Source organism: Oncorhynchus mykiss, chromosome 26 (assembly GCF_057628025.1).
Source record: "Oncorhynchus mykiss isolate SJ-2025 chromosome 26, ASM5762802v1, whole genome shotgun sequence".
Classification (NCBI taxonomy): domain Eukaryota; kingdom Metazoa; phylum Chordata; class Actinopteri; order Salmoniformes; family Salmonidae; genus Oncorhynchus; species Oncorhynchus mykiss.
The window spans coordinates 8,616,601-8,631,697 of record NC_143047.1 but is presented as its reverse complement, the minus strand read 5'-3'; the positions used below and the strand labels follow the sequence as shown (position 1 = coordinate 8,631,697).

At 44.8% G+C, this 15,097-nt stretch overlaps 1 protein-coding gene across 50 annotated transcripts in view; it reads left to right on the top strand.

Moving 5' to 3' along the window:
- Window positions 1-15,097, top strand: part of LOC110506319 (diacylglycerol kinase zeta) — a 141,906-nt gene that overhangs the window by 70,758 nt on the left and 56,051 nt on the right. For 15 of the 50 annotated variants that reach the window (XM_090221919.1, XM_090221918.1, XM_036963988.2 and 12 more), the window contains exon 2: window positions 13,707-14,902. The exons of the other annotated variants lie outside the window; for them this stretch is intronic. In XM_090221919.1, coding sequence (XP_090078045.1) covers window positions 13,755-14,902 — 1,148 coding nt within the window. In that variant the 5' untranslated portion in view covers window positions 13,707-13,754. The remainder of the gene's footprint in view (window positions 1-13,706; window positions 14,903-15,097) is intronic. 50 annotated transcript variants of the gene reach the window in all.

The window sequence follows — 15,097 nt, the reverse complement described above, 5'->3', positions numbered from 1 at the left end:
AGGAAAACAACAAGTGTTTGTTTGGACAAATGATAAAGCTGGTCTGATTGAAGGGTGTCACTCACTCTGTCACTCTTGAATGTTTTGGGAGGTTCTCTACAATACACGTTGATTATCATGTATTTTCTGAGAACAGCTTAGGAAGTACAGCCAGAGTAAGAACAGCTGTTGCGTATACTGGTCCATAGTCTAAGGCTGAGATTGTCCGTCGTAACATTCCACTGTGCCTCTTCTTTGTGAGTTGCAGTTGAGAAGACGTGTACAGACCTGTTTTTCAACGGTGGTATATTTGAAAGAAGATGTTAATTTACTCTTAATGAAATGACACTGTACTCAGAGGAAAAAATGCATTTGGTTAGTTTTAAACTGTACACCCTGTCAAGACAGAGGGGTTTTGTGCACTACACCATCGGTTTTTCATTAATTAAGTGAGTAAAAAAAAAAAGAAGACCAACAGTAAAGTTGGTTGCCAACCATTTGCAGTCAAAGGAAACAAACTATATCTGGTTGTACTGTGCTGAAGTAGATCTTGCTTTCTCTGTAAGATGGACAGTATTAGGCGAGAGATCTGTTGTGCCTTTTCCCAGGAGCCCCTAGCAGTTTGGCTGTGTAGGGTTCGATGACAGACAGATAGAGACAACTTTGGACTTGCAGTGGCATTGTTTTCCCACACTGATCAACAGACCAGGGGGCATTATCACTCGGTCCACCTCTCCTCGTTCTGCCTCGGCAGTTCTTTTTACATTTCAGAGCATGGTAATCTGTGGAAATACCAGACTCCGTATGTGCTAAGTGTGGTATCTGACACAAATCAACTGTCATCCATGTGCAGCAACAGATGTTTGGTGACGGTGTTTCCAAGAATGACAGGGGCTGGTCTCAGACATGCACAATGGGCCTGTAGGGCAACCGTTGTACCTCATGATACTCATTTTAGGGTTACGCCATAAGGTATGCGTGTAATGTAGGCTAACCTAGAACAGCTGTAGAGTAGTGTACACAACATTGGGGAAATTTCTTGAAAAAATACTATTGTAGAAGAGATGTGAAATAACTTGCTGATAGATTACAATCCAATTAGGGTAATCATGTGGAAAATGTAAATTACTCAATGTTCTTTTGACTAATTGTGCATTTGTATGGGCATTGAGAAAGGTGGGAAAGATCAGTATTTTAGAACTACAGCCTACAGTAGTTGTTAAAGAGTAGAAGAGAGTCAGTGTAATGATACCATGGCTATGTTCATCAAGCGTACAGGTACATAGGAAAACATCAATATACAGTAACAGTCAAAGGTTTGGACACACCTACTTATTCCAGAGTTTTTCTTTATTTTTTTATATTTTCGAGATTGTAGAATAATAGTGAAGACATCAAAACTATGAAATAACACATATGGAATCATGTAGTACACATTTTGGTTAAGAAATCAAAATGTAGTTTATATTTGAGATTCTTCAAATATAAACCTTGATGACAGCACCTTCTTGGCATTCTCCCAACCAGCATCATGAGGTAGTCACCAGGAATGCAAACCCCCAAGCTGACAAGGTACAAAACTGTCGTTCTGCCCCTGAACAGGCAGTTAACCCACTGTTCCTAGGCCGTCATTGAAAATAAGAATTTGTTCTTAACTGACTTGCCTAGTTAAATAAAAGGTAAAAAAAAAAAAAAAAATGTTCAGAGGAGACTGCGTGATTCAGGCCTTCATGGTTTAATTGCTGCAAAGAAATCCCTACTAAAGGACACTAATAAGAAGAAGAGACTTGCTTGGGACAAGAAACATGAGCAATGGACCGGTGGAAATCTTTCCTTTGGTCCAACATTTGAGATTTTTGATTCCAACCCTCTGTCTTGGTGAGACACAGAGTAGGTGTCTCCGCATGTGTGGAGCATGGAGAAGGAGGTGTGATGGTGTGGGGGTGCTTTGCTGATGACAATGTCTGTGATTTATTTAGAATTCAAGGCACACATGGCTACCACAAAATTCTGCAGAGATACGGCATCCCATCTGGTTTGCGCTTAGTGGAACGATCATTTGTTTTTCAACAGGACAATGACCCAACACACCTCCAGGCTGTGTAAGGGCTATTTGACCAAAAAGGAGAGTGATGGAGTGCTGCATCAGATGACCTGGCAACCAATCAGCCAACCTCAACCCAATTGCCTTGATGAGTTGAACCGCAGAGTGAAGGAAAATCGATCAGCAAGTGCTCAGCATATGTGGGAAATCCTTAAAGACTGTTGGAAAAGCATTCCTCATAAAGCTGGTTGAGAGAATGCAAAGAGTGTGCAAAGCTGTCAAGGCAAAGGGTGGCTACTTTGAAGAATCTAATATATCTTAAATATATTTAGATTTTTTTAACACTTTTTTGGTTACTACATTTGTTATTTCATAGTTTTGATGTCTTCCCTATTATTCTACAATGTAGAAACTAGTACAAATAAAGAAAAACCCTTGAATGAGTAGGTGTCCAAACATTTTACTGGTACTGTATATATACACACATCAGTTCATGTACATTTGTAGTCAGAAGTTTACATACACCTTAGACAAATACATTTAAACTCAGTTTTTCACATTCCTGACATTTAATCCTAGTAAAAATTCCCTGTTTTAGGTCAGTTAGGGTTACCACTTTATTTTAAGAATAATAGTAGAGAGAGTGATTTATTTCAGCTTTTATTTCTTTCGTCACATTCCCAGTGGGTCAGAAGTTTACATACACTCAATTAGTATTTGTTAGCATTGCCTTTAAATTGTTAACTTGGGTCAAATGGTTCGGATAGCCTTCCATAAGCTTCCTACAATAAGTTGGGTGAATTTTGGCCCATTCCTCGAGAGAGAGAGCTGGTGTAACTGAGTCAGGTTTGTAGGCCTCCTTGCTCGCACACGCTTTTTCAGTTCTGCCCACAAATGTTCTATAGGATTGAGGTCAGGGCTTAGTGATGGCCACTCCAGTACCTTGACATTGTTGTCCTTAAGCCATTTTGCTACGACTTTGGAAGTATGTTTGGGGTCATTGTCCATTTGGAAGACCCATTTGCGACTAAGCTTTAACTTGGACTGATGTCTTGAGATGTTGCTTCAATATATCCACATACTTTTCCATCCTCATGATGCCATCTATTTTGTGAAGTGCAGCAGTCCCTCCTGCAGCAAAGCACCCCCAAAACATGATGCTGTCACCCCCGTGCCTCACGGTAGGGATGGTGTTCTTCGGCTTGCAAGCATCCCCCTTTTTCCTCCAAACATAATGATGGTCAAACAGTTCTATTTTTGTTTCATCAGACCAGAGGACATTTCTCCAAAAAGTACAATCCTTGTCCCCATGTGCAGTTGCAAACTGTAGTCTGGCTTTTTCATGGCGGTTTTAGAGCAGTGGCTTCTTCCTTGCTGAGCGGCCTTTCAGGTTATCTCGATATAGGACTTGTTTTACTGTGGATATACATACTTTTGTACCTGTTTCCTCCAGCATCTTCACAAGGTCCTTTACTGTTGTTCCGGGATTGATTTTCACTTTTCGCACCAAAGAACGTTCGTCTCTAGGAGACAGAACGTGTCTCCTTCCTGAGCGGTATGACGGCTGCGTGGTCCCATGGTGTTTATACTTGCGTACTGTTGTTTGTACAGATGAACGTGGTACCTAAAGGGATTTGGAAATTGCTCCCAAGGATGAACCAGACTTGTGGAGGTCTACCATTTTTTTCTGAGGTCTTGGCTGATGTCTTTTGATTTTCCCATGATTTCAAGCGAGGAGGCACTGAGTTTGAAGGTAGGCCTTGAAATACAATTAGCCTATCAGAAGCTTCTAAAGCCATGACATAATTTTCTAGAATTTTTCAAGCTGTTTAATGGCAAAGTCAATTTAGTGTATGTAAACTTCTGACCCACTGGAATTGTGATACAGTGAATTATAAGTGAAATAATCTGTCTGTGAACAATTGTTGGAAAAATGACTTGTGTCATGCACAAAGTAGATGTCCTAACCGACTTGCCAAAACTATAGTTTGTTAACAAGAAATTTGTGGAGTGGTTGAAAAACTAGTTTTAATGACTCCAACCTAAGAGTAGGTAAACTTCCGACTTCAACTGTACATAGTGAACTCGTACACATTGTAACTATGAAAATATAATAAAGTATTTCAGAACGTGACCTACTGCTTGCATAACAATATCAGGCTGGGAAGAATTGACGTTCGCAATTTCCCCCTATCTGCAAGCATGACCAATGGCATAACACCTTATTGATATGTAAACGTAACCAACCAATAGAAATACCTAAAACATCAGATAAATGCACTGAGTGTACATAACATTAAGAACACCTTCCTAATATTGAGTTGCACCCCTTTTTGCCACCAGAACACCCTCGATTTGTCAGGGCATGGACTCTACAAGGTGTCGAAAGCATTCCACAGGGATGCTGGCCCATGTTGACTCCAATGCGTCCCACAGTTGTGTCAAGTTGGCTGGATGTACTTTGGGTGGTGGACCATTCTTGATACACACGGGAAACTGTTGAATTAGGAAAAACCCTGCAGCGTTGCAGTTCTTGACACACTCAAACCGGTGCGCCTGGCACCTACTACCATACCCCGTTCAAAGGCACTTCAATCTTTTGTCTTGCCCATTCACCCTCTGAATGGCACACATACACAATCCATGTCTCAGTTGTCTCAAGGCTTAAAACCTCTTCTCTCTACACTGATTCAAGTGGATTTAACAAGTGACATCAATAAGGGATCATAGCTTTCATCTGGCCAGTCTATGTCATGGAAAAAGCAGGCGTTCCTAATGTTTTGGACACTCAGTGTATAGGCATACTGACTGACTACTAAACTGGAGATCGGGGGATAACAATCAAATTGTGGTGAACAATAACCATCACTGATAGTGCTGTTTTAGTGCAAACTGCTGCCTTGAGCCATTGATCAGAGTTCAGCCCTGTGTTAATTATCCTGCCCTTTGTTGTCCTGTGCTGAGTGACACCACAGTATAGGGGAAAAGATTATGGACCAGGCCGGGCTTCTGCTCTTATCCTGGACCGATGGGTCACTGGTCTATTCTGTCTAGTCTGTGAGAAACCTTAGTTGCCCTCTGCTACAGATGAGCAGTTGAAATTTCCCTCCATAAATTACAGTAGCCGGTGCTATTCGCCATGCTAGCTATGTTGACATGGCTGTGGAAATAGTGTGCTCTCTGAGCTCCCATCAGGCTGTGACAGCTAGCCAGGCTGTTCCAGTGCCTCCCTCCCTGTAGTGTTGTGCTGAAGCTCATTGAATGGATGTTTATGTCAAGGGAGGGAGAGAGGAGACAGACCTATATAGGGATGGAGAGAGTAGGCATGTAGAGCACAGAGCACTATGTTTGTGAAATCAGCCTACGGTGCGTCATTTCTGCAATCTGAATTATTCCTCTCCATATCTGTCAACTGACCTTCGGGCAATATTTCAGTTCACTGCACATCCATTATGTAAGGGTAGCTTAGTTATTTGACACTGTCCTAGAGGACGACCTAGCCTGGGAGAGTTATAGCAGTCTAGGTCAGGCATTTTCCCAGGGGCTTTCGAGGACACCTCCAAGTCTCCCTCTCCACAGGGGGATTTATCATCAAGACAAGTGCCCTCAGAGGATCTAAGGGAGTTGTGTCCACAGACGTGCCAAGATGGTGACATTTTACTTTTGATTACAGTGGGAGGGAAAGTATACATTTATGGTCGTGCTTTAAGCTCCATTATCCTCATAACATTGGAGTGTTTACCAAACCCGAGAGCAGCAGCATGAAGGCTTCATTCTTGACAGTCCCTATTATCACGCGCTATGCGACGCTGGAGGACCAAGAGTTCCATGGCTATTTTCTTCCTACTGACCTTTGTACGTTTTACATGTAAACATTTAGGATAAAACCGAATAACAGCTCAACTGTTTTTCTCTGCTGTCGCATCAACTTCTCCGCAGAAAGCAAAGTCAATAATCTACTAATTACTAAGAGTAAGACATTCTGACTCAACGTTGGGCTCACAGCAGAGTGACTTCATTTGCAGGTTGAATTGAGTTTTTCTGTCCAAACAGTGCCTTAAGGCTGGGCTCGAGGCCTAAGGTCCATAACTGAGAATGGAAACAAAAACAGTCCTCTGTTTCTCAGGTTCGCTGGTAAACACACTGTAACCTAATTTATTTTATACTGAGTCTCCCTCTCGACTCCATTCTCTCACACCATTCTGTCAACATGGCTCAGGCTCACACTGAGCACAGCTCGCATACTGCACTGTACTGCTTCTTTGCAGGGACGTTTGAAAGCTGCCACAGTGAGAGTGACTTAAACATAATTTTTTTTTACCGCATCTTTGGTTAATCCGTTTTGTGACATATTGAAACGTTAGAAAGGAGCGTCTTCATGGAAACAACTAAAAATATATATTTTTTCCCTAAACATTTCAGTGCACTTACGATACGGTTCACGTTTAGGCTGCTTCTATCTGAGGGTACCTTAAATGGATTATTGTACATTTGTTTGAAACTGATTTGGTGATTTAACTCCTGCATTTGTGGAACCTTAATGGGGCAACTAATCCCTTTCAGCTGCTTTAGGTGATCGGGTCAATCCTAAGGCTATAGGCATGTGCAATGTAACACAGCAGCAGGCTTAACAAGACCCGTTCGAATAACATCACTCGACTGAGTGCCGTAACAAAGTCATAACATTTACAGTAGAAATGTAGATGTGATTACACGTGTCACTGGCCACACAGGTAGTCCCCCTAGACGCAGCTAGTCTTGATGCAGCTTGGTTTGAGGCATGGCGCTTTGTTAGAATCTGGTACTGTCGATCTCCTTTACATTCGCCCCTGCGGTATTAATGCATTTAACAGACCAGGATGTCCAGATCGATCAGGAGCCGGAGCAGTGGGGGCACAACACTTGGCCTGATGCCCGTCCCTAACCCAGGCACATTGACCTGGATGATGGCGCCATGATACCGGCCTCATTGGAGCACGCCTCAGTAATCTAGAGGAACAGGTGGTTACCCGGCTCGGACTGGGTTGATGAGCTGGTGGGCTTATGCCTCAACCCAGCATGCACGGAGAGCTACCCTCCTATTGGTTTTCTCTCCAACCCCAGTTGTAACTAACTTGATTCAGCTTGACAACTGGCTAATTATTAGAATGAGCTACGCTATATTAGGGTTGGAGTGAAAAACCGACAGGACGGTAGCACTCCAGCACAGGGTTGGAGATGCCCTGGTCTATGGTCTAGGAGGGAGAGGTCTTTCTGTCTTTCTCTTCCTCTCCCCACCCGTTCTCTCTCACTGGTGCACACACACTCTCTCCCGCTCTATCTGTGAGGCATAGCAGGAGGTAGTCTCTTTTGACTATTATCTGTGATGTGTACATGCGGAGCCTGGCGGGAGGCAGCAGCAGTGAGAGAGCAGCCAGGGGGATATAAACAGAGGGGGTGCTATAAATAGCCCAGTACACTTCCTGTCCCACGTCATATACAGTTGAAGTCGGAAGTTTACATACACTTTGGTTGGAGTCATTAAAACTTGTTTTTCAACCACTCCACACATTTCTTGTTGACAAACTATAGTTTTGGCAAGTCGGTTAGGACATCTACTTTGTCCACGACACAAGTCATTTTAGGACATCTACTTTTTAGGACATCTACTGAAACTGGAAAGGGACTTTTCCAAACTGTTACCACAAAGTTAGAAGCACCGTATCATATATGCTGTAGCCGTCATTGGAACTAAGGGGCCTTGCCCGAACCATGAAAAACAGCCCCAGACAATTATTCCTCCTCCACCAAAAATGTACAGTTGGGACTATGCATTCGGGCAGGTAGTGTTTTCCTGACATCTGCCAAACCCAGATTTGTCAGTCAAACTGCCAGATGATGAAGTGTGATTCATCACTCCAAAGAACACTTTTCCACTGCTACGGAGTCCAATGACGCAAGCTTTTTTACACCACTCCAATCTACGCTTGGCATTGTGCATGGTGATCTTAGGCTTGTGTACGGCTGCTTGGCCAATGAAACCCATTTCATGAAGCTCCAGACAAACAGTTCTTGTGCTGACGTTGCTACCAGAGGCAGTTTGGAACTTGGTAGTGAGTGTTGCAACCAAGGACAGACTATCTTTATGTGGTTCAGCACTCGGCAGTCCCGTTCTGTGAGCTTGTGTGGCCTACCACTTCACGACTTCGCCGTTGTTGCCCCTAGACGTTTCCACTTCATAATAATAGCACTTACACTTGTCCGGGGAAGCTCTAGCAGGGCAAAACTGAGGAACTGACTTGTTGGAAAGGTGGCATCCTTTGACGGTGCCACGTTGAAAGTCACTGAGCTCTTCAGTAAGACCATTTTACTACTAATGTTTGTCAATGTGAATTGCATGGCTGTGTGCTCAATTTTATACACCTATCAGCAATGGGTGTGGCTGAAATAGCCAAATCCGCTAATTTGAAGGCGTGTCCACATACATTTGTGTATATAGTGTATCTAGCTACCCACTAATCTTCCACAGAGTAGAGTAGATCACCAGTTCCTCCACCCTCATCTGATTCTGGTTACCCATGTTGTCCCAGCAGTGTTGCTGTTAAAGGTAGACTGATATTGTGCACGCTATCCAGGTTAAGTGTCCAGTGTTAACACCACCGTCTGTGGTATTTGGGTAAATGTAAATTAGCACTTTGGATGGGGTTTTCCACCCCTCTTGTCACTTTGCCTCATTGAATATTTAGTTGAAATATATTTTTTATTTGATATACTTCACCTTTCTTTAACTATCCAAACCCTAACCAGGACGACACTGGGCCAATTGTGCGCCGCCCTATGGGACTCCCGATTACTGCCGGTTGTGATACAGCCCGTGATCGAACCAGGGTCTGTAGGGACACCTCTAGTACTGCGATATAAACACTGCTGCATTGAAGATGAATTCCAAGGAAGGACCAATGGGGGGGAAAAACCTCAACCTAAAGTCTAAATATATACTATGAATATAAAATGTAAATATATATTTAAATATCCCTGTCACTTTTGCGCTCTATTCAAAGCTCCATACAAAGAGCCAACAATACCACACTGTAAGAGCCACAGCACAAGTACTAAAACCAACATCGTTTTCGAAGGATGTACGTGCATGTGGTAATGCTCTGTGGTTTAATTTGGGTTTCTATTTACAATGGACCTATCCAGCTTTTGCCTGTACAATACAGTATGGCGTTTGGCAGTATAACAGCTTCAAACACTGACTCCACTAGAGTACAGTATGTATACTTCAGTGATAAAAGCCCTCCAGACCCTGTTATACTACCTGTCCCAGTCACATTCACTTCTGTATTATTCACAGTACCGTTTCATTTTTCGCTGCATTCCTCCATTTTACTTGCTAGGTATGTGAGGGAGTAAAGGTACTGTAGGGTTTTTTGTAACAACTGATGCTGGGTCAGTCTACACTCTGTAAGTCAAATTGTATTAGTCACATGCGCCGAATACAACAGGTGGAGTAGACCTTACAGTGAAATGCTTACTTACGAGCCCCTAACCAAAAGTGCAGTTTTCAACAACAAAAAATATGGATAAGAATAAGAGATGGATAAATATGGATAAGATAAGAATAAAATTAACAAGTAATTAAAGAGCAGCAGTAAAAAAAATAACAATATATACAGGGGGGTGCCGGTACAGAGTCAATGTGCGGGGGCACCGGTTACTTGAGGGAGTGGAGTCTTATGGCTTGGGGGTAGAAGCTGTTTAGAAGCCTCTTGGACCTAGACTTGGCGCTCTGGTACCACTTGCCGTGCGGTAGCAGAGAGAACAGTCTATGACTAGGGTGGCTGGAGTCTGACACCGCCTGGTGTAGAGGTCCTGGATGGTAGGAATCTTGGCCCCAGTGATGTACTGGGCCGTTCGCACTACCCTCTGTAGTGCCTTGTGGTCGAAGGCCGAGCAGTTGCCGTACCAGGCAGTGATGCAACCAGTCAGGATGCTCTCGATGTTGCAACTGTAGAACTTTTTGAGGATCAGATGACCCATGCCAAATCTTTTCAGTCTCCTGAGGGGTTATAGGTTTTGTCGTGTCCGCTTCACGACTGTCTTAGTGTGCTTGGACCATGTTAGTTTGTTGGTGATGTGGACACAGAGGAACTTGAAACTCACAACCTGCTCCACTACAGCCCCGTTGATGAGAATGGGGGTGTCCTCTGTCCTCTTTTTCCTGTAGTCCACAATCATCTCCTTTGTCTCGATCACGTTGAGGGAGAGGTTGTTGTCCTGGCACCACACGGCCAGGTCTCTGACCTCCTCCCTATAGGCCGTCTCGTCGTTGTCGGTGATCAGGCCTACCACTGTTGTGTCATCGGCAAATAGAATGACGGTGTTGGAGCTGTGCCTGGCCGTGCAGGCAGGCATATCCCGATCCATATCAGGCAATGGGAAGAGCCTGTGACTAATTCATCTATCAGGGATGGAGTGCATAATGCAAACAGGATTGTGTGTGTAAGCCTATCTGTATTTATGTATTTTTGTTACGTGTGTGTATGATACTGTGTGTCCCCCCCCCCCCCCCACCGGATACATTGTATTTCAAATAGATTTGTTTGGGAGTCATCGTGACGGTGTTGTGCCATAGAAAACCCAATGCTTTAAAGCAATTCTATTCCACAGCGTGCACTCACTGTGACGCACATACATAACGCTAAATGCACATATTTGAGAGGATGTAGACCTAGAGAGGCTAACATTTTTAATGTGTTGAGCTAATTGTTTTGGTAACCAATCTCTTTCCGTAACCCTGTTATCTATCTGTCAATCAAGCAGTTAGTATTTAACTCTTCATAGAGTTAGTGTGCAGAGCAAGGGGGGGGAAAGGAAAGGAAAGGACTTGAGCACTTGTGTTGTGTTTAGAGCTTATCTTAGCCATGGAGTCGATACAGTGACACTGCCCTAGAAGTTTAATCATAGCCACCTCTCAGGGGTTTGCTAAATGTATCTGTTGGCTACCGTACAGTATATTGTGACTACCTTGGCATAATAGGAAACACATGTCACTGTTTCTAGATAAAACCATTCAAGAACTGTACAGGACTTTGATGATATTTATCATAGATTCTGGAGCTGGGAAGTCAAACCGTGGCAAAGACCGTGTCTGTGGTTCTGTTTTGAAAGACTGTCGCATTTTCCCTGATTAATGATTTAAACGCTACTGTACGTGAATACAGCCACGTATGCTTGAGGCCTCAACCAGATGAACTTTGACCCTGATTCCCAGAATGCTACATGGGTGGGGGTGGGGGAGGGAAACCCAGACTGGGAATACACACAAATATATGGTTCATATTAGAGCCAGAAACCCTGAGCGCCGCTCGTGTGCCGGATGCCGGATTCAGTATGTACTTCTAACAAATTTGTTTAAAGGCTCAGTCCAGTCAAACAGGTGGTTTCCTATGTTTTGTATATACAGTATTTCCACACTGAGGTTGGAATAATACTGAAAATGACGATAATGCCCATTTAGTGTAAGCTGTTTGAAAAGACTGCCTGAAATGTTTTGATGGGATGGGGTTTTGGCCTGTCTGGTGACATATCAGTCAGTAAATTAGTTAATAAACCAATCAGAGCGTGTGTTCCAAACCTCTCTGCTAACAGCTAGTTTTCAATTTCCCCCTCCCCACTCAGACCACTCCCAAACAGTCCTAGCAGAATTCTTGCTTGAGAAATTGCTCTTGCTAAGAAGCTATCTTTTTTTTTTTTTTTTTTTTTCTCCAATTAAAATGTATTAAAAAAAATCCCAGCCAGGTGCTTCAACATGGTATTGAGTAAAGGGTCTGAATACTTATGTAAATGTGATATATGTAGTTTTTTATATAAATTAGCAAACATTTCTAAAAACCAGTTTTTGCGTTGTCATTATGGGGTATTGTGTGCAGATTGAGGGGGAAAAAACAATTGAATCAATTTTTGAATAAGGCTGTAACCTAACAACGTGGAAAAAGTCAAGGGGTCTGAATACTTTCGGAAGGCACTGTAGATGTATGTGTAAAAACCCTACTATGAGTTATCAATAATTTACTGTATACAACTTTTTGAATGTCTACTTTACGTACTGCAGCTGTAAGACCTGTGGATGAATCCCTGCGCTTTAAAGCAAATGTTTGAATCATCTGCGACTGCTGTTAATCATTTTCTCACTAGGCCTTCTCTCATATCTCTCTTCATGCTGCGTTACAGATGGATTAATGATGCTTGTGTGTCGGAAACAGTCTCTACTCAGCTTGGTCCTTTTATCCCCAGCCTTGGTCGTGCTTCTCTCCCCTCCACATCCCACCTCGCCCCACCCACGCTACCCTCTTGGCCATTTTTGTTATTACTTTACTTTCTGAATGTCTAATGAATTGAATAAGAAATGAGAAGGATCAAAGGCTCCTTTGGCAGGTTCTAGTAATCCATTCAGATTGAAATGAGGTGTGTGTGTGTGTGTGTGTGTGTGTGTGTGTGTGTGTGTGGTTTCTTTTCTTTTTCAACGTCTCCCCTCCACAACCAGTCTTAATCACAAGAGAGGTAGAGCGACATGAGAGTATCCATGACATGTATAATAGTTGAAAGGAAAATAAGCCTTTCTATGCCCTATACACATGACACACTCAATGGTTCATCCTCAACACTTCATTAACTGGGGCCTTGGATCTATCGGTCATAAACACTAAGCCTATCTTCTTCATTTGTGGTTCGCATTAGCTGCCTGCCACAGGATGTAAATAGACCCCGGGTCCCTGACGTTGTTGCTTGTCTTCAGCTTGAATCAAAGCATCGACAGGCTAATGCTGCTGAGCACTTCTACAACTTCTACACATGTCACTTCCTGTGAAGGGTATCTGTATCAGTCTGTATGTAATCAGAGAAGGAGGCTCTGGGTTATTATGATGGTCTGAGATCAGTAATACAGCAGCAGCTTGACATCCTGTGGAGGTTGCCTGAGCCCCCCCCCCACTTCTCTACATCACAACTGTGTGTGTAGACGGTGGTTTATGAATTCACAATTCAGATTGTGATATCTAAGTAAAGATGATCAGAACAATGACTTCCTTTATGAAGTTGATATCCACAATTCCCTTTCATTGTTGGCAGAGGGAAATGCGTTGAATGGAGTTGAGGTTACTGGATAACGACGCATTCTTTGGTTCTGTCAAGTGGCGTATCTGATGAGGTGATTGAACAGAATTTTAAAGGCGGTCGCTAAATATATCCTCTTGCTTTGTGCTGTAGTGGCGTCACAATGGCTATCATGTGATAGGTGACCTGGACTCGGCTCTACTTTCACCAGACAGAACACTACCGAGGTATAGCGTTACAGGTGGTGAGTTATTGAACCGGGGCAGCTGGTCACGTTGCTTGTACCGGAGAATGGAACTGTTATCGCTCTAGATGCATTGACTAATGTCCCTTTGTAAGCAGGTTCAGTTACTGACAGTATCACTAGTCAGCCAATTGAGGTTGCTCTTTGAGCGTCTAGGCCCAGATTAGTCTTGTGTGTGCTTTACCTTCTCTGGCAGCAGTGTACGAGTTCAGACATTTCACCTTCAGCTTTTCCACACAGGGTGAAAAGAACAGTACTGCATCCCTATTGGTAAGAGTTGGATAGTGGCTTGTGTACAGTATTGAAGGTTTTGCTGACAGACTGATTTTTTTGTACCAACAGCCACTGCAGAGGGACATTGAAAAGGGAACCCACAAGCTGTGGGTTGCCATGGACACCTTTTTCCGCCGGCACTTTAGACTGAAAGGTGCGGAACAATGCCAATACAGGCGGCCTGGCGTGGCGGTGCCCACAAGCAAGGCTCGCCGGCGCTCCAGTGTAGGACTGCCCTCTGCTGGCCTGGTCCAACGTAGGCGCTCTAGTGTGGGACTGTCATTCACAGGTCCTGTGGGACGCAGAAGGTCCAGTGCAGGCCTGTCGCCGACTTCTCAATCACAACGAAGACGTTCCAGTGTTGGCCTGCAGTCAGGTTATGTGGGCCGTAGAAGTTCCAGTGTGGGCTTGGCCTGCACTGCTCACCAACAACGCAGGCGCTCCAGCGAGGTGCAGGGGTTACCCCACTGTTATTATGGAGGGGAGCAGCTAGTGAGAACCAGATACTACACCAGGCGACGCTCCAGCACCACCATGGCCTGTGTCAATCCCCGCTTCTCTGTCCGCCGCCGGCGAGCCGCCAAGCTCCGCACCATTGACACCCAACTGCTGGGGCCTTCCATGCTGCTGGCCAGCCTGGTCCAGATGAGTGCGGAGCAGCAGAGGGCACCAGGGGCGCAGGGCGGTGAGGGGGCATCAGGAGAGGGCACTGAGAGCTGCCCCTCCTCCTCGTGCTGCTCCGAGTCGGAAGGGGACAGCTGCAGTCAGAGAGAGTGTAGCACCAGGTCGGAGGGCAGCGGGAGTGAACAAGAGGGGACTGAGGCATCATCATCATCATCATATCCAGAGGGAGAGAGGACGTCTCCATGGCAGGACTGGAATCAGGCTCATAGTATGGCAGCCTTGACGATGGAGAGCATCCAGTCCCGGCCTCTGATCCGCGCCCCGCGCTGCCTGCGCCGTAACTCCTCCCACCTGCTGCCGGCGGAGGCGGTGCACCGTAGCAGGGCGGCCTACGGTGTGCACGGGCACTACCGACGCTCCAGCCAGTTACGGAGGCCTTCCACCATCTCCAACAGCGCCTGGCAAGGCAGGCTAGTCCCCACACCCAGCCGCAGGAGCTCTATAGTGGCCCGCCACTCCTCCCGTTCCCTGTATAGGAACTGTTCCGCTTGCTGGAAGCCCAGGGTCCGCAGGGAGTCCCTCAGCCCCCTGCAGGGCACCTACTATGACCCCCGCCTGGAGACTTGGAGTGGATTCGTCTCGTATGTAGACCCCCTACCTTCGCCTTGGTCACAGGCAATGCTTTTGTGTGTGTGTGTGTATTAGGGAAGTGTGGGGGGGGGGCTTCAATGTCAGAATATACACATCCTGCCCTTCCAACCATACCAGCACTTCCTGGCTGAAGTGTTGATGTCAGTTAAGCAAGTGTTTGTGTCTAAGCCTGCTGCAGTATGTAA